The sequence below is a fragment of the Pristiophorus japonicus genome, chromosome 7 (assembly GCF_044704955.1).
Source record: "Pristiophorus japonicus isolate sPriJap1 chromosome 7, sPriJap1.hap1, whole genome shotgun sequence".
Lineage (NCBI taxonomy): Eukaryota > Metazoa > Chordata > Chondrichthyes > Pristiophoridae > Pristiophorus > Pristiophorus japonicus.
In genome coordinates, this window is record NC_091983.1 from 118,424,184 (window position 1) to 118,450,695 (window position 26,512).

The window sequence follows — 26,512 nt, forward strand, 5'->3', positions numbered from 1 at the left end:
TGTTGGATTGTCGTAAAAACTTAACTGGTTTACTAATGTCCTTTAGGGAAGGAAACCTACCATTCTTACCTGGTCAGGTCTATATGTGACTCCGTCCTACACCAAATGTGGTTGACTCTTAATTGCCCTCTTAAGTGGCCTGTGGCCTAGCAAGCCATTCAGTTGCATCAATGCCCACAACCACTTTTTCAGGGCAACTAGGGATGTGCAATGCCAGCCTTGCCAACGATGTCCACATCCCGAGTATTAATCACAAAAAGACAATCGATTCTTACAATCTTATTTAAACCAGGTTGTTAGTCACCATTTTATTATAAAGTAATAAACCAACATTGACTACACCTATATTTCATTGAGAAAGTTTGCTGGTAAACATTAATTTATAAAAATTTATGTTGATAATGTTAATTAGTATAGTTAAGCTGCTTTAGTGCATATGTTTATTTCCTTTTCTTTGCATGTAAGGCACTACCACAGTACAGCTGATGAAAGGTACATTAAATTCAATGCCACCCTCCCATTTGATGATTCAAAGCAGGATGCAATTCATCTTCTGAAACTAATGACACCTTCAAGTTGCAGCTGTGTAAAAGAAAAAAATGATGTGTTAATATGCAGACCAGAGTATGAACACATTTTGGGGTCAAAATTGCCCCTTTTTATAGCCCTGTTAGCAACTCCAGGGGGCGCTAATGGGGCGGAGGAGACTTTATGCCTGGGGGAGAGGGACGCTACCACCTCCTGGGAAATTGCCTGGGAGTTTGCAGAAGCGTGTAACACCCCGGGCTGCCGCGCAACCAGCGATGACGTCATCACCGTGCGCAGCGACCCGCAGGGGAAATTGCCGGCTTCAGGAGGCGATACCCAATTTAGGGTCCGGGGTGCTGCGCATGGTAATGACGTCAGCATCGCCGGCGCAGCAGAGCGAAGCACTACGTTTTACTGATGTCACTAAACTCCCACCGAATTTAACGGGAGTCATTAGCAGCGCCGGGCCCGGTCACAAAGTCGTTTAAGCTCCGGGATCACTTGTGGGAGGTGCAAATGACCCGAATTTCTCCCCCTAAATATATACAGCGCTAAGCCTAATGTTGATAGACAGAGGCTGCTGTATTTTAGATGCTGTATTTGAAATCATTTGTTTTATTACTTCAAATAGGAATACTTGTATGCATTTAAATGGCTTTAAAATTGTATTTGGCTTTTAATTTTTTTTCAATAATTTCTTTTTTTTGTATAGTGCAAAGGCCAATCCTTCATTAGAATTTGTTATTAAGGGACCAGTAAACCGAACTAAAAACCTGAAGTACACCTCACGTGCTCATCTTGAAATGAATTTGCAAAAACCTAGGTGGTGCCATCTTTCAGATGAGAGATTATATTGAGGTCTTGTCTGCCTCACTGGTGATGTAAAAGATCCCACAGCACTATTTGAAGAAGACGACCAACATTTATCTCTCAACCAAAATTATTAAAAACAGATTAACTGGTTATTTATCTCATTGTTGTTTGTGGGATCTTGCTGTGTACAAATTAACTGCTCATGTTTACCTACATTATAACAGCAACTACATTTCAAAAGCAGTTAATTAGCTACAAAGCTGTTTTAGATGTCCTGAGGGTATGAAAAGTTCTATGTAAATTCAAGTGTGTTATTTCTATTGTACAAATATTCCAATACAATTGTAATGATTTTCTCCTCATCATATAGTAAATCATAATCAGGAGCCCACATCCTTGCATTGCAGAGCGCAACATCCCTGAGCTGTGGACCTTCAAAAATAGAGGTGGCCGCAGGACCTGCCACCAGCAAAGAATGGCAGTTGCCATCTCCTTTTTCCAGTAACGGGTGGCATTATAACCCCTGAATTTTTAGCCCTTTGTTTTCTATCGTGTAGTCAATTTTGTATCCTTGCTGCTGCAGCCCCTTTTATCCCATGGGCTTCAATTTTGCTAACAAGCCTATTATGTGGTACTTCATCAAACATTTTTGAAAGTCCATATACACAACATCAACTGCACTGCCCTCATCCACCCACTCTGTTACCTCATCAAAAAACTAATTCAAGTTAGTCAAACCCGATTTGCTCTTAACAAATCCATGCTGGCTCTCCTTTATTAGTCCATACTGATCCAAGTGGCTGTTAAATTTCTCCCGTATTATTGTTTCTAAAAGCTTCCCCACCATCAACGTTAAACTACTTGGCCTGTAATTGCCAGATTTATCCTTCTCCCTCTTTTTGAACAAGGGTGCAAGTATTTAGATGAATTCATAAGAGGTCAAGAAAGGCAGATGCGATTACAGTTATTAAACACACGCCTGTGCTCATCCAGTATCTGCATTTACAAATCCAGACAGTCCTAACTGGGACGTCAGATGAATCCTGTCATGGCCATCTCGGCTGCCACTGAGCTATGCTACCTTTTCAAGGGTGATGTACAGACAACTTCAACAGTAGGAACAATTCTATGAAGACCATCGTTGCATCAAGCTTTTATGCAACTGGAGCCTTCTAAGCCACTGCAGATGACATATGCCAAATCAGTCAGTCAGCTGTTTGTAGTCCATTAAACAAGTGACAGATGCCACATTTTAAAGGAGAAACCTCTACATCACTTTCTTTGTAGAAATAAGGCATCAGCTTCACAGCAGACAGATCTTTTGCAGGATTTCAGGGTACCAGAGAGGTTAGGGCATAATAAATGGCACCGATGTGACCATTAACCCCATGGTTTACATGAACTGAAAGAGTCTGACCACAGAAATATAATACAAGGAAATGGCCATTTTTATGGAAATATCCATGATGCCTTAATTTTGTGCCTGATTTATTTGAAAGCACAGAGATACTGGACAGATGGCTATTGGAGACCAGTGCTAACCTTATGGTAGCATTCACTACATCACAACAACCTGAGATCCGATTTCCAAATTTTCCACAGGTCATGTACAATGTGCCCATATAAAAAGAGCATGCTACAAAAACAGAAAGAGCATTTGAACGCTTTGAGGAAGAGGAAGTTTATAGCTATTTACATAACTATTGTTTTTTTTAACTAATTTTCACTTCATTTTTGCCCAGCACTTCTCTCCTTCCTTCTTCCCAGTCTTAGCAAATGTAAGAATTTTGCTAAAACAAACTTTTTGGATCTTTTGGACATTGCTACGATATTTACTGTACAGCAGAAGAGCTGACAGCATGGTTGGAGCAAGCTCAAATATGTTTAACTTGAATACACATTAGGTGGACAAGGAATCAATGGTGGGAATGGTTGTTAGACAGGCCCTTTGATTGCAATCAGTGAGACATTAAGTAAAGTGGCCGGTGTTCAGGCCATTGAAAGACAAAGGAAAACGATTCGACCACAGAGACTTCGGAGCCACACATCGAGGTACAGCCCAGCTGACAAAGGAACAGGCCAAAGACTTGATTTTGCTTTTCAGTTGCATAGCCTCAGGCAGGAAGAACAGTTGAACTTTTGGTGCGAGAAGAAGCAATTTGCAAGTATAAGACATGGCAGTTGCAGCCATCTCTCTCTCCTTTTCTACGCCTGCTTGCTTCGTTCAATGCACAAGGACTGAGCACTTCATCTGGGACGAAGAGAAGAAACACCATTTACGAGCAAAGAGAGCCTTGCTATTTCGACTGGTAATCTGACCTTGAGACTGGACTTCAATACCATAGATTGCTGCAGACCCAGAAGATATGCCTCATCGGGAGAAGCAGCAAGTAAGCCAGTGGGGTAATTGGTGAGCATTTATCCCAAGCATCTTTAAGACTACCGCATAGTGTAAAAGGGTGTCATGAGTTCCAACCAAGCCTTAGGGGTTTTAGTGGGGAGGTTTTTTTGCAAGGATCATAAGCGTATGCACATTCTGTTGGACAGATTCGGTGGTGCAATTTTGAATCCGAGCAGGCATGGGTACTTCGTGTTAGGGGCCTGTTCAGACGGGCCAGAGTTGTGTGTTGTACTGTGTTTGTTTTACACCACCAGGGTATGTTTTTACTGGGTGCAGGTGTGTGCTTTAACTTGAATAAAGGCAATGTGACAGTTGAGACCAAAAGATCTACCTGTAACTGTATGTTTCTATTCACCACTGAGAGTCCGGGATCTAGAACTGCTGTAAGGGGGGTGATTCGAAACCACCAAGGGCAAAACCACTTACACAAAGGCAGACCAATATTTCAAATTCATTTTCAACCTTTATAAATACTGAAACAATATTTAGACACAAATCTGTCCAAGAAAGCAAAGTATTGAAAATAAAGATTTCAATGTAGGATAGGGAAGGTGGAGTGATGGGCATGTGAAGAGGGGCACAGCAGGGTGAGTTTGAGTGTGGCTTTGCAGTAACGTTTCATGATCTACTAACATAATTGAAAGGTTTGCGCCACTGCAGCCAAGTCCTTCTGATGACATCCGTGCTTGTGCCCTCCTGTGCAATGTGCAACCAGGCTGTGTTGGTGTCCTGGGAAGGTCTCTTCCGCCCTTTGGAAGAGAAGAGAACCTCCCTGCGTGTTGTTATTCCCTCCATAAGCATATGGAGGGAGTGATGGGACAGCCTGTGTGCAGCTATGCACCTTTGTGCAGTGCTTGTTTGTGTTTGCAGCACCTCAATGCTGCAGAACACTTACAGCACAACTGTCAAAATGAATGTGGACATGGTCCCTTTAAGGAAACTGACTAATGACACATCATCAGATGACATCATCAGACCCACTTCCTTTTAATTGGCCAGGAACCTCACAGGTCAGGCTTAACAAGCCCCATAAATGTAAAATCGTGTTGGAGGCCGGGACTCATCAGGGTTGGTAAAATCCAGCCCTTAGTGTCTGTTCGGCCATTTACCTTTAAGTGGATACATTCCTTTCAATGTGAGCTGCTAGTCAGATTTTCCACATGTGCCATTAATCTTAGCTGCTAGCACCAAGACCCCCTTCAGTAGGGAAAATGATGGATATGTTGCCATCTTGCAAACGGATTATCTGTCACTTTTTTTAATATATTACAAATCTTATTTTGGGCATTAGAAATTTCAGTTACTGAGGATAAAATGGCATTCACAATTTTTATGAAGGTGTTTGAGTGATTCTATTGGCTCATCTTCTCTTTTTATTGGTAGGCTCTCCTGACTGTTCAATTATTTTTCTTCGTGCTTTCTCATTGATACATTGCCTAAATCCTCAGTTCTCATTTTTTTTAATTAATTCTCGGGATGTGGGTGTTGCTAGCATTTATTGCCCTTCACTCATTGCCATTGAGAAGGTGGTGGTGAGCCACCTTCTTGAACCGCTGCAGTCTACAATGCGGTTAGATAGGGAGTTTCAGGATTTTAACCCAGCGATGATGAAGGATATGTGTCCAAAACTGGATAGTGTGGACCTTGGAGGTGATGGTGTTCTCAAGCACTTGCTGCCCTTGTCCTTCTGGATGTTGGAGATTGTGCGTTGGGAGGTGATGCCAAAGAAGCCTTGGGGAGTTGCTGAAGTGCATCTTGTAAATAGTACACACAGCAGCCATGATGCGCGGTGGTGGAGGGAGTGGATATTTAAGGTGGGGATGGGTTGCCAATCCAGCAGCCTGCTTTGTCCTAGATGGTGTCGAGCTTCTTGAGTCTGTTGCAGTTGCACCCATCTGGGCAAGTGAAGAGTATTCCCACACACTCCTGATTTGCTGCTGTTTTACTTTGAGCCAATCAACATTGTGTGAGAGCAAAAGTCTGACAATGCATTATACACAGGAAGTATGCATATACACATACGCATTTTTAATCAAAGTGACAATTTGTACTGTGGAGTCCCCGCCCCCGATGCCTCCCGTCCTTACCAGAAGTGCCAGGCCGAAAGTGTCTTTTTTTTTATTCATTGCCAATCTTTCCAATTCTTTGTCAGATCACAAACGCCAGAGGTCACCTTGCACACATCAAGGATCACCCTGCGCCAATGCTCTTAGCCAAAAGGCCTAGAGCCCAAGCACTGTTCCTGGAAGTACTGCAATACCAGGTTCGTGCCATGGAGGTGGATGGGTCAGGCCCCCCACACACCTCCGTGGAGGTGGATGGGTCAAGCCACCCCACCCACCTCCTATTTCCAAAAAGCATAGGAGAATCACCTTCCTGATCCAGGGAGAACCATGTTGGGGTCATGGTTACTCCCCTGTCAGGTCTGTTACGCATGATCCGGGCCGAAAGTGTCATTCCGACCACATTGCCCGCTGAGCCCCTGATCCGAGCGGCCCCTGTGAAATTTCAAATCCTGTTTTGTTTCATTATGTTTTACAGATACAATGACCAAATCAAAGGGTTGGGACCCATCTGATGCTGCAGGTAGTAGCCTAAGAATACGTTTAACAGAGATATTAATCTGTTTCTATTGTCGCTCACCTGTAGCATTGGCTAAACCTACCCCAAGTGCCGAGCGGCCCCGACCTGGCACGGGCGGCCGAGAGGGAGGGGGGAAAGAGAGAGAGAGAGCATCGGGGGGGGGGGGGGGGGGTTGAGAGCCTGGGGTGGGAGGGAGGGCAAGGAGAAAGCGTCTGACAGACGTGGGGGGGGGAAAGAGCGTGAGACTGTGAGACTGTGGGGGAGAAGAGGGAGAGCCTGGGGAGGGGGAAGAGAAAGCGTTTGTGGGGGGGGGGGTGATAGCGTGGTGGGAGGGAAGAAGAGAGCCTGGGGTGGGAGGGAGGAAGAGAGTCTGGAGGGGGGGGGATGAAAGAGCGACTGGGAGGGGGAGAAGAGAGAGAGTCTGGGGGGAGAAAAGAGAAAGTCTGGTGAGGGGAGAGAAGAGAGAGTCTGAGGGGGGGATGGGGGTGGTGTTAGCATAGGGGGGGCGGGGGGGGGAAAAGAGAGCCTGGGGTGGGAGGGAGAGAGCCTGGGCTGGGAGGGAGAGAATCTGGGGGGGGATGAAAGAGAGTCTGGGCGAGAGAAGAGAGTGCCTGGAGGGGGGAGAAGAGAGAGAGCCTGGGGGTGTAGGGGGAGGAGGGAGAGAGAGAGAGTCTGGGGGGGGGGGGGCAGACAGAGACACGGGTGAGGGGGGGGGGATCGGATGGGAGAGAGGGATCATGTTCTTACAACCCCCTACAAGGGACGTCGTTGGAGTGGATGATATCCAGAAGTCACGACACTCACTATTCACTTCATACCCAATAAACCTGTTAACAATCCATACACAATGTCCCATCTATGGTGGTAGGGAGGGGGGCGTGGGGATAAGGTGCACTTGCGCTGGTGTAAGGATGGACTTTGGCTGGGGGAGGTTGCACTTGCGCTGGGGTACGAGACTTCAGGTATGGGAGGCAGCACGTGCTGGGGGGGCAAGGGCTTTGGCTGGGGGAGGGACGCATTTGCACTGGGATAAGGGACTTTGGCTAGCACGAGGTGGCTTCTGGGTAGATGTATCCTCTGTGGCTTCTGGAAATCAAAGTGGATCGAGTTACAATTTGCGAAGTCAGTGGAAACTTGGGCTAGGCAGTTCCAGTTACACATTCCAGAGAAACTTCAGAGTGAGGCTTATCCTCCATGTGGATCAATCAGAGACAAGGATCGGCCATTTTTACAGTACAAATAAACACGTCCATCTTTAGTATATAATAGATAAACTTGAACATTTGAAGGCGAGATTCCAATGAACAAATTAAAGTACCTTCAACATTTATAGAGTAGCTTTTACAAAATAATATCCCATGGTGCTTCACAAGTAGGAGTAGGGAAATTGAATGTCAAGTCAGCGAGATAAAGATTTTGCGGTGATCAAATGCTTGGTCAAAGGAATTGGTTTTAAAAAGGTTTTTAAAGGAAGAAAGAGAGTGGGACCAATTTCGGATGGCACTCCAAATAGTAAGACTAATGCAGCTGAATACACTTCTACTGGTGGTGGAGCAGAGGGAGGGGGGAATGCATATAAAGCTTGACCCAATGTTGAGGAAGGGATAATGGAGTGGAAGTGATTGCAGAGATAGAGATTTATAAACAAGGACAAGGATGCTTCAGAATAAAATACATAGCACCTTTCCCAGGTAAATAGGTTTTAAAAATCCTATGCTTGTGAGGAGAAATGCAAGATTCAAGTTATGACACAACCTTGAATATCTCTGCAAGTGGAACCCTTGATTCTTCCTCAGTAATCAACAGAGTCAGCGAGGATCTGCACCAAAAGAATAGGAATAGCATTCTTATACTTGCTGATACAGGGCAGATATTAGTTCGAAATAAATATGTGCTGGGTGCATAGCATGTGAAATAAAACTCCTATTAGTGGAGATTTCAGTATTGCACAACGCAAGCAGCTGTCACAACATTAAAGAGTTTCTATGGTTTCCACAACCAGTAGAAATGCAATGAAGAAACCTTAAAATTTGACCTAAGAGTTTTTCCAAGGACTCCAGAGCAAAATCAAATTTTGAGTTTGCTACTTTACCTTCAATTGTTGATTGATCTTTTTAAAGACATGAGCTTCCTCTGAATGTCTCTGGTCGTCCAGCTCTTTCCTCTCAGCAGATCGCTTCTCAGCTGCTTCATATTTAGCTTTAAGTTCACCAAGTTCATTTTGAAGATTGCTTTTTTCTTGGTTAAGTGTATCAATCTATAAGACAAGAAAGAGGATTAAAAGATCTTCCAGGTGTTGATCAGAAATTGTGTAAAGAAAGAACCACATTTATACTGCAAGACTCAGTAACAAAATACAAGTGAGTGTTCAGCCATCACAACAATGCTAGTCTCAGGAATCCTAATATCTCTCTCTGCTACTCTGCACACTCAACTACTAATACTTTAGGTATTATGAGCTAGGCAGTATGCAATCCATAGGTTTCACAAGAACTCCCCACCAATACTTGCCTTTGAGTGGAAACTTTTCATCAGTAAAATTTTAATATTGTCATAAATACAGAGGATTTCCATTATACTGATCAGTCACTTATAATGATCAAAACTATTTTTTCAAAATTACGACCCATCTGACACTAGCTTGGAGGTGGGGAGAGAACGGGGGAGGGAGGCTGTTTTGAGTTCAAGAAATCTAAAAGAACGGATTTTCCTCAGGTCCTGCCGAATTTGTCTCTGTTTTCTGGCTGCAGCCAGCCAGATTGAGAGACTGTCTGGCTGTCAGGCAGATAGGCCTTCAGCACCAGTCCGCAACCGGGGAGCAGGGAGGGAGGGAGGGATTCGAGACCTCGGGCGGAGATCGGAAGGGTTGGTGGGAGATCAGAAGGGTCGGGGGGAGGATTGGAACGGTTGAGGGAGGGGGAGATTGGAATAGTCTGAGATCGGAAGCCTCATGGATGAGATCAGAAGAGTCAGTGGGAGATCAGAAGGGTCGGGGGAGGATCAGAAGTATTGGGGAGGGGGAGATTGGAATGGTCGGTGGTGGTAGGGGAGATTGGAGGCCTCGTGGGGAGATCAGAAGAGTTGGGGGATTGGGGGCAGAACCAGAAGGGGCGGGGGGAGGGGTGTCCAATCACTGAGGCTGGGTGAAACTGGTAAACTGGATCCAGCAGGTAAGTAGAAAGGCACTTACCTCCTGGATCCAGCAGTCCTCGCCTCCCTTTAGCTGACGCGTCTCCCGTGGCCCAGGTAACCCAGCCTTCCAGGGTTAAATTTTAAACGGTGGTTAGTTTGGAGGCATGCAGCTTCATTATAATATTTAATGACCAATCCGCCTCCTGCGAGCAGGTTGGTTGCCTGCCCCCCATCCCACCCTCTGTTAAAATCGGAAGTAGGCGGGTTGGGGCGGGTTTCAGCTTTTTTACATTTTTAAGTGCCACTGACCCAAACCCACCCATTTTTGTGAGTTAAAACTTCCCCCCACCCCATGTTATTGCAGTGGTTTATCATGATCAGTAGAGTTAGATTGTACTGATCATTTTAGAGGCATCTCCCCATTCCTGAACGACAATTGCTAATTTGCATCATGTATCATATTAATGGGTAATGACATTACTGACTGGCCTCTATTTGTCCTTAAATAGTCCTAACATTAACTGGAAAGGATCCTGAGGATGACTCAGTGACTGCTCTGGTGAGCATTTCTGTTGGACAGCCAACAGCACTTCAAACAGTTTAGCTGAGCAGTGTTACAGAAAGTTCATTTTGGGTTGAAAGCGGTGGAAAGCAAGAACAGCACAAAAATTTGACAATGTGTAGCGGATCCCAGATCTCTGTCAGTCAAAGCATAAAGTCACCTCCAGGAACTGTAGAGGACCCCGCCCAGCATATGCATGGAGCTACTCTCACTTCAAGGAAGCACAAACAACCAGATGGTAAATCTAGCCAGCAGGAAACCTGAAAAACAGACTATGCAAAGGTAGCTAATTGCAGCATCTTGTACAAAAACGAGTATTGTAAGCAGCAATGAGGATAACAAAGGATAAGAAATAAACTGGTATTCTCAAAACCAGTCCCTGCCAATCTAAACTATAACCTGCTCTACTAGGATCAAACAGTATGATCACAATGTAAGGGATATGCTGGTACTCATCAAGAAATGTAATAAGCTACTGGTGAACCCTGATAGAGTCCATAGTTGCAGTGAATCAACAACAAAACAAAACTCAGCCAGTGACCCCGCGAAGGGAATAAACATTTTGCACATGAACATCTGGACCAACAAGTAAAAGAACATAACATAAGAAATAGGAGCAGGAGTAGACCATTTGGCTCCTCGAGCCTGCTCCGCCATTCAATAACATCTTGGCTGATCTGATCTTTGCCTCAGCTCCACTTCCCTTCCCACATCCCATAATCCTTCACTCCCTTGTCGCTCAAAAATCTGTCTATCGCCACCTTAAATATATTCATTGACCCAGCCTCTACAGCTCTCTGGGGCAGAGAATTCCACAGATTTAAAACCCTCAGAGAAGAAATTTCTCCTCATCTCAGTTTTAAATGGGTGACCCCTTATTCTAAAACTATGCCCCCGAGTTCTAGATTCCCCATGAGGGGAAACATCCTCTCTGCATCTACCTTGTCGAGCCCCCTCAGTATCTTATATGTTTCAATAAGATCACCTCTCATTCTTCTAAACTCCAATGAGCATAGGCCCAACCTACTCAATCTTTCTTCATGTCAATTGCTTCATCTCAGGAATCAACCTAGTGAACCTTCTCTGAACTGCCTCCAATGCAAGTATATCCTTCCTTAAATAAGGAGAACAAAACTATACACAGTATTCTAGATGTGGCCTCAACAATACCCTGTACATTTGTAGCAGGACATCTCTGCTTTTGTACTCCATCCCCTTTGAAATAAAGGCCAACATTCCATTTGCCTTCCTGATTACTTGCCGTACCTGCATACTAATTTTTTACGTTTCATGCACAAGAGCCCCCAAGTCCCTTTGTACTCCAGCACTTTGCAATTTCTCTCGATTTAAATAATAATTTTCTTTTTTTATTTTTCAAGCCAAAGTGGATAACTTCACACTTTCCCACAGATCCTCCATCTGCCAAATGTTTGCCCGCTCACTTAGCCTGTCTATATGCCTTTGCAGATTTTTTGTGTTTTCCTCACAACTTGCTATCCCACCCATCTTTGTATCATCAGAAAACTTGGCTACATTATACTCGGTTTTTCATCCAAGTCATTAATATAGATTGTAAATAGTTGAGGCCCCAGCACCGATCCCTGTGGCAACCCATTAGTTACTGTTTGCCAACTAGAACATGACCCATTTATCCCGACTCTCTGTTTTCTGCTAGTAACCCAATCCTCTATCCATGCTAATATATTACCCCCAATCCCGTGAACTTTTATCATGTGCAGTAACCTTTTATGTGGCACCTTATCGAATGCCTTCTGGAAATCAAAATACACATCCACTAGTTCCCCCTTATCTACTCTGCTCGTTACATCCTCAAAGAACTCCAGCAAATTTGTCAAACATGATTTCCCTTTCATAAAACCATGATGACTCTGCTTGACTGTATAATGCTTTTCTAATGTCCTACTACTGCTTGCTTAATAATGGACTCCAGCATTTTCCCAATGACAGATATTAGGCTAACTGGTCTATAATTTCCTGCTTTCTGTCTGCCTCCTTTTTAAAATAAGGGCGTTACATTTGCAGTTTACCAATCCACTGGTACCTCACCAGAATCCAGGGAATTTTGGCAGATTACAACCAATGCATCCACTATCTCTGCAACCACTTCTTTTAAGACCCTAGGATGCAAGCCATCAGGTCCACCTTTAGTTCCATAATTTTACCGAGTACTTTTTCTTTAATGATAGTGATTGTTTTAAGTTTCTCCCTCCCTATAGCTCCTCGATTATCCATTATTGGAATGTTTTTAGTGAAGACCAATACAAAATATTTGTTCAAAGTCTCTGCCATTTCCCTGTTTCCCATTATTAATTCTCCAGTCTCATCCTCTAAGGGACCAACATTTACTTTAGTTACTCTCTTCATTTTTATATACTTGTAGAAGCTTTTACTATCTGTTTTTATATTTCTTGCTAATTTACTCTCATAATCTATCTTCCCTCTCTTTATCATTTTTTTTAGTCGTCCTTTGCTGGTTTTTAAAAGTTTCCCAATCCTCTGGCCTCCCACTAATCTTGGTAACTTTGTATGCCATTGTTTTCAATTTGATACTGTTATGTATGTAACCCTAGGCAACCTGCATCATATCACCACCAGAGGGCCTACCTGTTGGAGTCTCAAGGGATCTCAGCATCCCTTGGGCGCACTGTATATAAGCAGGCCTCCCATGCAGTATCAACACTCTGGAGTTTAAATAAAGGAGTTAAGGTCACACTTACTCATTGTCTACAGTACTCAATTGCTTCACTTTATTGTGAGCGTAACAGATACAATCCTTTACTTCCTTAGTTAGCCATGGTTCTCCCTTCTCTTAAAGTCTTTCCTTCTCACTGGAATATATTTTGTTGAGAGTAATGGAATATCTCCTTAAATGTCTGCCACTGCTTACCAACCGTCTTACACTGTAACCTATTTTCCCAGTCCATTTAGCCAACTCTACCTTCATAGCTTTGTAATCTCCTTTATTTAAGCTCAGGACACTGGTTTGAGATTCAACTTTCTCACCCTCCAACTAAATTTTAAATTCATCCATGCTATGATCACTCTTTCCTAGAGGATCTTTGATGAGATAATTTATTAATCTTGTCTCATTACACAGTACCAGATCTAAGATAGCCTACTCCCTGGTTGGTTCCACAATGTACTGTTCAAGGAAACCGTCCCAGATACACTTGTCCCTGTCCTAAAAACGGATGGCTCGGTCAGGATCTGTGGCGACTACAAGGCCACTGTCAACCGAGTGTCATGACAAGACCAATACCCGCTTCCGAGAGAGGAGGATCTCTTTTCGACGCTAGCAGGCGGCAAGCTGTTCACCAAGTTGGACCTCACTTCAGCTTACATGACCCAGGAACTGGCCGAAAAATCCAAGCTACTGACCACCATCACCACGCATAAGGGGCTGTTTGTCTACAACAGGTGTCCATTTGGCATTCGATCAGCGGCCGCTATCTTTCAAAGGAACATGGAAAGCCTGCTCAAATCCATCCCTGGAGCAATCGTATTTCAGGACGACATCCTTATCACGGGTTGAGATACCGAGGAACACCTTCACAACCTGGAGGAGGTGCTACGCCGACTGGACCGGGTACGCCTGCAACTAAAGAAGTCCAAGTGTGTGTTTTTGGGCAGGAGGGTTGCCACAGATGGGATCCGGCCTACCAAATCCAAAACGGAGGCAATTCGTCATGCGCCCAGGCCCGGCAACACATCGGAGTTGCGTTCATTTCTGGGACTCTTGAACTATTTCGGGAACTTTCTGCTGAACTTAAGCACATTGTTGGAGCCGCTACACGTGCTCCTGCGTAAGGATTGGTTTTGGGGGGACTGTCAGGAACGGGCTTTCAATCGGCCGCGGAACCTGCTTTGTTCTAATAAGCTGTTGACTCTGTACGACCCCTGTAAGAAATTGGTTTTGACATGTGATGCATCATCCTATGGGGTTGGGTCCGTGTTACAGCAGAGTAATGATGAGGGCCAACTCCAACCTGTGGCTTATGCCTCCAGGTCACTCTCCCAAGCAGAACGGGGATATGGGATGGTTGAAAAGGAAGCACTCGCATGTGTCTACGGGGTGAAAAAATTGCACGTACCTTTTTGGCAGAAGGTTCGAGTTAGAAACAGATCACAAGCCGTTAACATCCCTGTTATCAGACAGCAAAGCTGTCACTGCCAATGCGTCAGCTCGCATACAGCGATGGGCTCTCACGCTGGCTGCGTATGATTACACCATACGGCACCGGCCAGGCACTGAAAATTGCGTTGACGCACTCAGCAGGCTTCCACTGGCCACCACTGAGGGGGCAGCGGAGCAAAGCGCTGAGATGGTCATAGCCGTTGACAGCGCAGGCTCCCCCATCACAGCCCGCCAGATCAAAATCTGGACCAACAGAGATCCCCTTGATTAAGAAATGTGTCCTGACTGGGGATTGGGCGCCCGCACACGGAGCAAGTCCCGAGGAGGTCATACCGTTTCACAGACGGATGGATGAGCTCTCCATCCAAGCCGACTGCCGACTATGGGGCAGCCGGGTAGTCATGCCCCAGAAGGGAAGGGAAGCATTCATCAGGGAACTCCACAGCGAGCAGCTATATAAATGTAGGTTCATTCTTTACTTAACCCGCTATTTAAAATGTCAGTGAGTACTGAGCATCATCATCATCATCGGCAGTTCCCTCGGAATCGAGGAAGACTTGCTTCCACTCTAAAAATGAGTCCTTAGGTGGCTGAACAATCCAATACGAAAATCACAGTCCCTGTCACAGGTGGGACAGATAGTCGGTGAGGGAAAGGGTAGGTGGGACAGGTTTTCCCCATGCTTTTTCCACTGCCTGCGCTTGGTTTCTGCATGCTCTCGGCATGTTCAGCGTCCATGTTCAGCATGTTCAGTCGGTGTTCAGCGCCCTCCTGGATGCACTTTCTCCACTTAGGGCAGTCTTTGGCCAGGGACTCCCAGGCATCATAGTGCAGTTGGAGAACCCATGTTCTACCACTCCATAATGCAGTACATTGATAATGTAGTTATCAATGTGCTACATTATGGAGTGGTAGAACCAGTGGGAAGCTGTTTAACCTACACCGTCTTCACGCCAGGTCCAAGATCATCCCAACCTCTGTCATTGAGCTGCAGTATGCAGACGATGCCTGCGTCTGTGCACATTCAAAGGCTGAACTCCAGGAAATAATCAATGTATTCACTGAGGCATATGAAAGCATGGGTCTTACGCTTAACATCCATAAGACAAAGGTCCTCCACCAGCCTGTCACCGCCGCACAGCACTGCCCTCCAATCATCAAGATCCACGACGCGGCCCTGGACAACATGGACCATTTCCCATATCTTGGGAGCCTCTTATCAACAAAGGCAGATATTGACGCGGAGGTTCAGCATCTCCTCCAGTGCGCTAGTGCAGCCTTCGGCTGTCTGAGGAAAAGAGTGTTTGAAGACCAGGCCCTCAAATCTACCACCAAGCTCATAGTCTACAGGACTGTAGTAATACACGCCCTCCTGTATGGATCTGAGGCATGGACGATGGATAGAAGGCGCCTCAAGTCACTGGAGACATATCACCAACGATGTCTCCGCAAGATCCTGCAAATCCCCTGGGAGGACAGGTGCACCAACATCAGTGTCCTCGACCAGGCTAACATTCCCAGTATTGAAGCACTGACCACACTTGATCAGCTTCGCTGGGCAGGCCACATAGTTCGCATGCCAGATACGAGACTCCCTAAGCAAATGCTTTATGCGGAGCTCCTTCATGGTAAACGAGCCAAAGGAGGACAGCGGAAACGTTATAAGGACACCCTCACAGCCTCCCTGGTAAAGTGCGACATCACTACTGACACCTGGGAGACCCTGGCCGAAGACCGCCCGAGGTAGAGAAAGTACATCCGGGAGGGTGTTGAGCTCTTCAAGTCTCAACGCAAAGAGCATGAAAAGGACAAGTGCAGGCAGCGGAAGGAGCGCATGGCAAACCAGCCCCACCGACCCCTTCCCTCGACGAATGTCTGTCCCACCTGTAACATGGTCTGTGGCTCTCGTATCGGACTGTTCAGCATTCAAAGAACTCACTTTGGGAGTGGAAGCAAGTCCTCCTTGATTCCGAGGGACTGCCTATGATAATGACATTGATAATTCACCAATGTTCTGTACCACCAAACAAAATACAAAAGTAATCAAGTCATTTATTATTCAGTTTTACACAACAATTCATATCATTTGATGTACATATATAAATAAACACTGGAAATTCTGAAATAAAATGGTGGTCCAGAGAGCACAGCGTGATCGGAGCAGCAGCAGCGGGAGGATAAAGGAACAGCGCCCAATGCCCGAGAGCACACCGTGATCGGAGTAGCGCGAGCAGGAGGATAAAGGAGCTAGGCTCGGAGCCATTCGGAGGTCGGAGCAACACGAGCGAACAGGGGGACAAAATCAAAGTGTGACATCACAGGAAAGCAGGTAAGTAATTGGCTAGTTGGTTGGTTGGTGAGTATTTCTCTATTTCTCTTTCTTTAACCTTGGGCATTGGTGTAATTTAAGAACTGCGATTTAAAAAATAAGCATACACAAGTGATATTTCTAAACTTAACTTCATTAATTAAATAAAATATTTAATTTTTTTAAAGTTTTTAATTTTTTTCTGCAATGTATTTCATAGCCTACAAAATAGAGGGTAAGAGCTGATTGGTGAGTAGCTGCTGAGTGTATTTTAGAAACAAAGAAACATAGAAAATAGGTGCAGGAGTAGGCCATTCAGCCCTTCGAGCCTGCATCGCCATTCAATAAGATCATGGCTGATCATTCCCTCAGTACTCCTTTCCTGCTTTCTCTCCATACCCCTTGATCCCCTTCGCCATAAGGACCATATCTAACTCCCTCTTGAATATATCCAATGAACTGGCATCAACAATTCTCTGCGGCAGGGAATTCCATAGGTTAACAACTATCTGAGTGAAGAAGTTTCTCCTCATCTCAGTCCTAAATGGCCTAACCCTTATCCTAAGACTATGTCCCCTGGTTCTGGACTTCCCCAACATCGGGAACATTCTTCCCGCATCTAACCTGTCCAGTCCCGTCAGAATATTATACGTTTCTATGAGATCCCCACTCATCCTTCTAAACTCCAGTGAATAAAGGCCCAGTTGATCCAGTCTCTCCTCATATGACAGTCCAGCCATCCCTGGAATCAGTCTGGTGAACCTTCGCTGCACTCCCTCAATAGCAAGAACGTCCTTCCTCAGATTAGGAAACCAAAACTATATACAATATTCCAGGTGAGGCCTCACTAAGGCCCTGTACAACTGCAGTAAGACCTCCCTGCTCCTGCACTCAAATCCCCTAGCTATGAAGGCCAACATACCATTTGCCTTCTTCACGCCTGCTGTACCTGCTTGCCCACTTTCAGTGACTGATGAACCATGACACCCAGGTCTCGTTACATCTCCCCTTTTCCTAATCTGCCGCCATCCAGATAATATTCTGCCTCCGTGTATTTGCCCCCAAAATGGATAACCTCACATTTATCCACATTATACTGCATCTGCCATGCATTTGCCCACTCACCTAACCTGTCCAAGTCACCCTGCAGCCTCTAAGCGTCCTTCTCACAGCTCACACTGCCACCCAGTTTAGTGTCATCTGCAAACTTGGAGATATTGCACTCAATTCCTTCATCTAAATCGTTAATGTATATTGTAAAGAGCTGGGATCCCAGCACTGAGCCCTGCGGCACTCCACTGGTCATTGCCTGCCATTCTGAAAAGGACCCGTTTATCCCAAATCTCTGCTTCCTTTCTGCCAACCAGTTCTTTACATTACCCCCAATACCATGTGCTTTGATTTTGCACATCAATCTCTTGTGCGGGACCTTGTCAAAAGCCTTTTGAAAGTCCAAATACACCACATCCACTGGTTCTCCCTTGTCCACTCTGCTAGTTACATCCTCAAAAAATTCCAGAAGATTCGTCAAGCATGATTTCCCTTTCATTCTGACTTGGTCCGATCTTGTCACTGCTTTCCAAATGTGTTGCTATTTCATCCTTAATGATTGATTCCAACATTTTCACCACTTCTGATGTCAGGCTAACTGGTCTATAATCACCTGTTTTCTCTCTCCCTCCTTTTTTAAAAAGTGGTGTTACATTAGCTATCCTCCAGTCCATAGGAACTAATCCAGAGTCGATAGACTGTTAGAAAATGATCACCAATGCATCCACTATTTCTAGGGGCACTTCCTTAAGTACTCTGGGATGCAGACTATCAGGCCCCGGGGATTTATCGGCCTTTAGTCCCATCAATTTCCCTAACACAATTTCCCACCTAATAAGAATATCCTTCAGTTCCTCCTTCTCACTAGACCTACTGTCCCCTAGTACAATTGGAAGGTTATTTATGTCTTCCTTCGTGAACACAGAAGCAAAGTATTTGTTGAATTGGTCTGCCATTTCTTTGTTCCCCATTATAAATTCACCTGAATCCGACTGCAAGGGACCTACGTTTGTCTTCACTAATCTTTTTCTCTTCACATATTTATAGAAGCTTTTGCAGTCAGTTTTTTATGTTCCCTGCAAACTTCCTCTCGTACTCTATTTTCCCCCTCTTAATTAAACCTCACTACTACTGTTTGGTGGTCTGTACACAACTCCCACTAGCGTTTTCTGCCCTTTGGAATTCCGCAGCTCCACCCATACCGATTCCACATCATCCAGGCTAATGTCCCTTCCTACTATTGCATTAATTTCCTCTTTTACCAGCATCGCCACCCTGCCTCCTTTTCCTTTCTGTCTATCCTTCCTAAATATTGAATACTCCTGGATGTTGAATTCCCAGCCTTGGTCACCCTGGAGCCATGTCTCCATGATGCCAATGACATCATACCCGTTAACTGCTATGTGCGCAGTTAATTCGTCCACCTTATTCTGAATACTCCTCGCATTGAGGCACAGAGCCTTCAGGCTTGTCTTTTTAACACACTTTGACCCTTTAGAACTTTGCTGTAATGTGGCCCTTTTTGTTTTTTGCCTTGGGTTTTTCTGCCCTCCACTTTTACTTTTCTCCTTTCTATCTTTTGCTTCTGACTCCATTTTATTTCCCTCTGTCTCCCTGCATAGGTTCCCATCCCCCTGCCATATTAGTTTAACTCCTCCCCAACAGCACTAGCAAACACTCCCCCTAGGACATTGGTTCCGGTGCTGCCAGGTGCAGACCATCCAGTTTGTACTGGTCCCATCTCCCCCAGAACCGGTTCCAATGCCCCAGGAATTTGAATCCCTCCCTTCTGCACCACTGCTCAAGCCACATATTGATCTGAGCTATCCTGCAATTCCTACTCTGACTAGCACGTGGCACTGGTAGCAATCCTGAGATTACTACTTTTTAATTTAACTCCTAGCTCCCTACATTCATCTCGTAGGACCTCATCCCGTTTTTTTACCTCTATCGTTGGTACCTCTATGCACCACGACAACTGGCTGTTCACCCTCCCTTTTCAGAATGTCCTGCACCCGCTCCGAAACATCCTTGACCCTTGCACCAGGGAGGCAACATACTATCCTGGAGTCTCGGTTGCGGCCGCAGAAATGCCTATCTATTCCCCTTACAATTGAATCCGCTATCACTGTCGCTCTCCCACTCTTTTTCCTGCCCTCCTGTGCAGCAGAGCCAGCCACGGTGGCATGAACTTGGCTACTGCTACTCTCCCCTGATGAGTCATCCCCCTCAACAGTACTCAAAGCGGTGTATCTATTTTGCAGGGGGATAACAGCAGGGGATCCCTGCACTACCTTCCTTGCACTGCTCTTCCTGTTGCTCTTCCATTGCCTATCTGGCTGTGGACCCTTTACCTGCGTTAAGACCAACTCACTAAATGTGCTATTCACATCATTCTCAGCATCGTGCATGCTCCAGATTGAATCCACTCACAGCTCCAGTTCCGCAATGCGGTCCGTCAGGAGCTGGAGGTGGATACACTTCCCGCACACGTAGTCGTCAGGGACACCAGAAGCGTCCCTGACTTCCCACATAGTACAGGAGGAGCATAACACATGTCCGAGCTGTCCTGTCATGTCTTAACCCTTAGATTAACTTAAATTGGCAACAACAATACTACATGTTACTTACTGATATCAGTTTATTTCTGCTGCGTAGTTCCGACTCTATTAATTAGAGGCATAGCAGGGCAGCTCAGTCCCGTGGAGTGCACATCCTGTGCCATGTGGGAAATCCTGGAGCTTTGCACAGCCTGAACGACCACGTGTGCAGGAAGTGTCACTAGTTGCAGCAACTTGCGCTCCGCGTTTCGGAGCTTGAGCGGTGGCTGGAGTCACTGCAGTGCATCCGCGAGCCTGAGAATTTTGTGGATAGCAGATTTCTGGAGGTGGTCACCCCGCAGCTTAAACGTGTGCAGGCAGAGAGGCAATGGGTGACCACCTGACAAAAGAGTGCTAGTGAGTACAGAAATAGGAACATAGAGAAGGTGAACGCGTTGCTGGAGAAATGGTGCAGGCAGGAGGGCTTTAGTTTCCTGAGGCATTGGGACCACTTCTGGGGGAGGTGGGACGTGTACAAGCCGGACGGGTTGCACCTCAACGGAGCTGGGACCAATATCCTTGCGGGAGGTTTTGCTAGTGCTGTTGAGGAGGGTTTAAACTAGCTTGGCAGGCAGATGGGAACCAGAGAATAGATTCAGTGGGGAGAGAAGCAAAGCTGGAATTGGGCAGCAGAAAAGTAGAAAGTGAATTTGGAAGACAGAGGAAACAAGGGCTGGAAAATAGACAACAAGGAAGTTTGCCACCATTAAATAGTACATACTTCAATGCAAGAAGTATAGGGAATAAGGCAGATGAGCTTAGAGCACAGATCATCATCACAGGCAGTCCCTTGAAATCGTAATCACAGGTGGGACAGACAGTCGTTGAAGGAAAGGGAAGGTGGGACTGGTTTGCTGCACGCTCCTTCTGCTGCCTGCGCCTGGTTTCTGCATGCTCTCGGCGATGAGACTCAAGGTGCTCAGTGCCCTCCCGGATGCACTTCCTCCACTGCGGGCAGTAGACTCTTGGGAGTATGATATTATAGCTATTACTGAGACATGGCTGAAAGGTCAGATATGGCAGCTCAACATTCCTAGTTACACAATTTTCAGACGGGATGGAGAGCCAGATAAAAAAAGAGGGGGGTGGGGGGGGCGGGAGCAGGGGTGGTCGCAGTATTAATTAAAGGAACAATTACAGCTGTGAGAAGGGATGATATGTTAGAGATGTCATCAAACGAGGCCATATGGGTTGAATTGAAGAAAAAAAAGGGATGATCACACTACTGAGAGTGTACTATAGACCCACAAACAGTCAGAGGGAGATAGGAGAACAAATATGTGGGCAAATTGCTGCGAAGTTGCAAAACTATAGAGCTGTAATAGTGGGGAATTTCAACGACCTTAATATTAACTGAGAAAAAAGTAGTGTAAATGGTACAGAGGGTGCGGAATTGTTAAAATGCATACAGGAGAACTTCTTTAGCCAGTATGTAAGAAGCCCAACAATGAAGCGGGCAGTTCTGGACGCGGTTTTGGGAAATGAAGATGGGCAGGTGGAAGGGATATCAGTGGGAGAGCATTTTGGTGCTCGTGATCATAATTCAGTAAGATTTAGGGTACTTATGGAGAAGGACAAAGGTGGACCAGGAAAAATGTTCTCAATTGGTGTAAAGCCAATTTTGCTGAGCTGAGATGGGATTTGGCCAAAGTGGACTGGAAACGGCTACTTGATGGTTAATCAGTGTCAGAGCAGTGATCCTGAGGGTACAGAGCAATTATGTTCCCTTAAAAAAAGGGTGGGGCTAACAAATCTACGGCCTCCTGGATGTCAAGGGACATACAGGGTAAGAAAAAGAATAAAAAGGGAAGCTTATGACAGATACCGAGAACTCAATACTACAGAAACTCTAGAGGAGTATAAGTATAGGGATGCAATTAAAAAAGATATCAGGAAAACAAAGAGAGAGCATGAAAGGATGTTGGCAAGTAAAATCAGGGAAAACCCAAAGATGTTTTATAAATACATTAAGAGCAAGAGAAAGAGTGTGGCCTATTAGAGACCATAAAGCAAATTGGTGTGTGGAGGCAGAAGACATGGGTATGATTCTGAATGAATACTTGGCATCTGTTTTCACAGGGGCAATGCAGACTTTGCAATGAGGGAGGAGGAGCGTGAAATATTAGATGAGATAAACATAGTGACAGAGGAACTATTAAGGGGCTTAGCAGCTTTGAAAGTGGATAAATCCCCAGGCCGGAATGAAATGTATCCCAGGTGTTAAGAGAAGCAAAAGAGGAAATAGCAGAGAATTGGCATGGTCCTCTCTGGCTACTGGTGGACTGCTAATGTTGAACCTTTATTTAAAAAGGGAGAAAGGGATAGACCAAGTAATTAAAGGCCAGTCAACCTAACCTCAGTGGTGGGAAAATTATTAGAAAAAATCCTGAGGGACAGGATAAATCTTCATTTGGAAAGACATGGATTAATTAAGGACAGTCAGCATGGATTTGTTAAAGGAAGGTCATGTCTGCCTAACTTGACTGAACTTTTATAGGAGGTAAACAGGAGGGTCGATGAGGGCAGTGCATATGATGCAAAGCTTTTGATAAGGTTACACATGGAAGACTGGTCATGAAAATAAAATGGAAATGGAGAGTGACACAGTTAATTCAGAAACTAGGGTCCTAAACTTAAGGAACGCTAACTTCGACGGCATGAGGCGTGAATTGGCTAGAATAGTTTGGCAAATGATACTTAAAGGGTTGACGGTGGATAGGCAATGGCAAACATTTATAGATCACATGGATGAACTTCAACAGTTGTACATCCCTGTCTGGGGTAAAAATAAAACAGGGAAGGTGGCTCAACCGTGGCTAACAAGGGAAATTAAGGATAGTGTTAGATCCAAGGAAGAGGCATATAAATTGGCCAGAAAAAGCAGCAAACCTGAGGACTGGGAGAAATTTAGAATTCAGTAGATGAGGACAAAGGGTTTAATTAGGGGGAAAATAGAGTACGAGAGGAAGTTTGCCAGGAATATAAAAACTGACTGCAAAAGCTTCTATAGATATGTGAAGAGAAAAAGATTAGTGAAGACAAACATAAGTCCCTTGCAGTCAGACTCAGGTGAATTAATAATGGGGAACAAAGAAATGGCAGACCAATTGAACAAATACTTTGGTTCTGTCTTCACGAAGGAAGACACAAATGACCTTCCAGGACCGAGGGCCTAGTGAGAAAGAGGAACTGAAGGATATCCTTATTAGGCAGGAAATTGTGTTGGGGAAATTGATGGGATTGAAGGCCGACAAATCCCCGGGGCCTGATTGTCTGCATCCCAGAGTACTTAAGGAGGTGGCCCTAGAAATAGTGGATGCATTGGTGATCATTTTCCAACAGTTTACCGACTCTGGATCAGTTCCTATGGACTGGAGGGTCGCTAATGTAACACAACTTTTTAAAAAAGGAGGGAGAGAGAAAATGGGAAATTATAGACCAGTTAGCCTGACATCAGTAGTGGGGCAAATGTTGGAATCAATTATTAAGGATGAAATAGCAGCGCATTTGGAAAGCAGTGACTAGAACGGTCCAAGTCAGCATAGATTTGTGAAAGGGAAATCATGCTTGACAAATCTTCGAGAATTTTTTGAGGATGTAACTAGTAGAGTGGACAAGGGAGAACGAGTGGATGTTTTGGACTTTCAAAAGGCCTTTGACAAGGTCCCACATAAGAGATTGGTGTACAAAATCAAAGCACATGGTATTGGGGGTAATGTACTGGCATGGATAGAGAATTGGTTGACAGACAGGAAGCAGAGAGTCGGGATAAACGGGTCCTTTTTGGAATGGGAGGCAGTGACTAGTGGGGTGCCGCAGGGTTCAGTGCTGGGACCCCAGCTCTTTACAATATACATTAATGATTTGGATGCAGGAATTGAATGTAATATCTCCAAGTTTTCAGATGACACTAAACTGGGTGGCAGTGTGAGCTGTGAGGAGGATGCTAAGAGGCTGCAGGGTGATTTGACAGGTTAGGTGAGTGGGCAAATGCATGGCAGATGCAGTATAGTGTGGATAAATGTGAGGTTATCCACTTTGGTGGCAAAAACACGAAGGCAGAATATTATCTGAATGGTGACAGATTAGGAAAAGGGGAGGTGCAACGAGACCTGGGTGTTATGGTTCATCAGTCATTGAAAGTTGGCATGCAAGTACAGTAAGCGGTCAAGAAGGCAAATGGCATGTTGGCCTTCATAGCTAGGGGATTTGAGTATAGGAGCAGGGATGGCTGGACTGACATATGAGGAGAAACTGGATCGACTGGGCCTGTATTCACTGGAGTTTAGAAGGATGAGAGGGGATCTCATAGAAACGTATAAGATTCTGACAGGACGGGGCAGGTTAGATGCGGGAAGAATGTTTCCGATGTTGGGGAAGTCCAGAATCAGGGGACACAGTCTTAGGATAAGGGGTAGGCCATTTAGGACTGAGATGAGGAGAAACTTTTTCACTCGGAGAGTTGTTAACCTGTGGAATTCCCTGCCGCAGAGAGTCGTTGATGCCAGTTCATTGGATATATTCAAGAGGGAGTTAGATATGGCCCTTACAGCTAAAGGAATCAAGGGGTATGGAGAGAAAGCGGGAAAGGGGTACTGAGGTGAATGATCAGCCATGATCATATTGAATGGTGGTGCAGGCTCGAAGGGCCGAATGGCCTACTCCTGCACCTATTTTCTCTGTTTCTCTGTTTCTATGTAAAAGGCATGGGATCCAGGGCAAAGTGGCAAGTTGGATCCAAAACTGGCTTTGAGGCAGGAAGCAAAGGGTAATAGTTGATGGGTGTTGTTGTGACTGGAAGGCTGTATCCAGTGGGGTTCCGCTGGGCTCAGTGCTGGGTCCCTAGCTTTTTGTGGTATATATCAATGACTTGGACTTGAATGTTGGGAGTATGATTAAGAAGTTTGCAGATGACACTAAAATAGGCTTTGCGATTGATAATGAAGAAGAAAGCTGCGGACTGCAGGAAGATATCAGGTGGGCAGAATGGTGGCAAATGGAATTCAATCCAGATAAGTGCAAGGCAATGCATTTGGGGAAGTCTAACAATGCAAGGGAACACACATTAAATGGTACGACACTGAAAAGTGTAGAGGAACAAAGGGACCTTGGAGTACAGGTCCAAGATCCCTGAAGGTAGCAGGCCAGGTAGATAAGGTGGTTAAGAAGGCATATGGAATACTTGCCTTTATAAGTCGAGGCATTGAATACAATAGCAAGGAGGTTATGCTTGATCTGTATAAAACACTGGTTAGGCTGCAGCTGGCGTACTGTGTGCAGTTCTAGTCACCACATTACAGGTAAGATGTGATTGCACTGGAAGGGTGCAGAGGAGACTTACCTGGACTGTTGCCTGGACTGGAGAATTTTGGCCACGAGGAAAGATTGGAGATGCTGGGTCTGTTTTCTTTGAAACAGAGGAGACTAAGGGGAGACCTGATTGAGGTGTATAAAATTAGGGGGGACCTGGATAGAGTGGATAGGAAGGACCTGTTTCCCTTGACAGAGGAGTCAACAACCAGGGGCATAGATTTAAAGTAATTAGGGGAGGTTTAGAGGAGATGTGAGGGGAAATTTCTTCACCTAGAGGGTGGTAGAGGCAGAAAGCCTCACCACATTAAAAAAATACTTGGATGTGCACTTAAAGTGCCATAACCTACAGGGACCAAGAACTGGAAGGTGGGTCTAGGCTGGATAGCTCTTGATCGACCGGCGCGGACATGATGGGCCAAAATGGCCTCTTTCCGTGCTGCAAATTTCTATGATTCTATGAACAATTGGAAGCGAAAGCTTAGTTAATGTTAACCTATTTTTCTCTTTGAGATGCAGGCTAATGATAGAATCATAGAATGGTTACTGCACGGAACAAGGCCATTCAGCCAGTCAAGCCCGTGCCAGCTCTCTGCAAGAGCATCTCAGCTAGTCCCAATCCCCTGCCCTTTCCTCAGCCCTGCAAATATTTTTTTTAACAGGTACTTATCCAACTCCCTTTTGAAATCAGTGTATTTCTCTAGTATATTTCAAGCATTGTCTGCTTTAAGTCCACTCGTCGACTTTGAAGTAGCAACTTACATTCTTCCGCAGGTAAATCTTTTCTAGATCTCCTTGGAGAGCCTTCCTCAAGCCAAATGCAACACTGCTTTCATACAAGGTCTCATAGGTTGCAAGAGTCATGAGAAGCTCATTACGAACTCTAAGAAGCAACAATCCACGTTCTGGACAGTTGATGGTGATCTGTCTAATGAGCTCATCTGTACAATAATTCAAATCATAAACAGCTATTACTATAATAAAATAGTCACAATTTCAAGCATTTTCCATTATCAATTTTAAAGTAATGTGTAAAAAAGCTTCGTGGTATCGTCACTAAACTCGCAAG

At 45.1% G+C, this 26,512-nt stretch overlaps 1 protein-coding gene across 4 annotated transcripts in view; it reads right to left on the minus strand.

Moving 5' to 3' along the window:
* Nucleotides 1–348: 348 nt before the first annotated feature.
* The window catches only part of LOC139266842 (33 kDa inner dynein arm light chain, axonemal-like), a 61,872-nt gene continuing 35,708 nt past the window's right edge, over nucleotides 349–26,512 (minus strand). For all 4 annotated transcript variants that reach the window (XM_070884450.1, XM_070884451.1, XM_070884449.1 and 1 more), the window contains 3 exons: nucleotides 26,206–26,384; nucleotides 8,418–8,582; nucleotides 349–582 (listed from right to left, as the gene is read on the minus strand). In XM_070884450.1, coding sequence (XP_070740551.1) covers nucleotides 547–582; nucleotides 8,418–8,582; nucleotides 26,206–26,384 — 380 coding nt within the window. In that variant the 3' untranslated portion in view covers nucleotides 349–546. The remainder of the gene's footprint in view (nucleotides 583–8,417; nucleotides 8,583–26,205; nucleotides 26,385–26,512) is intronic.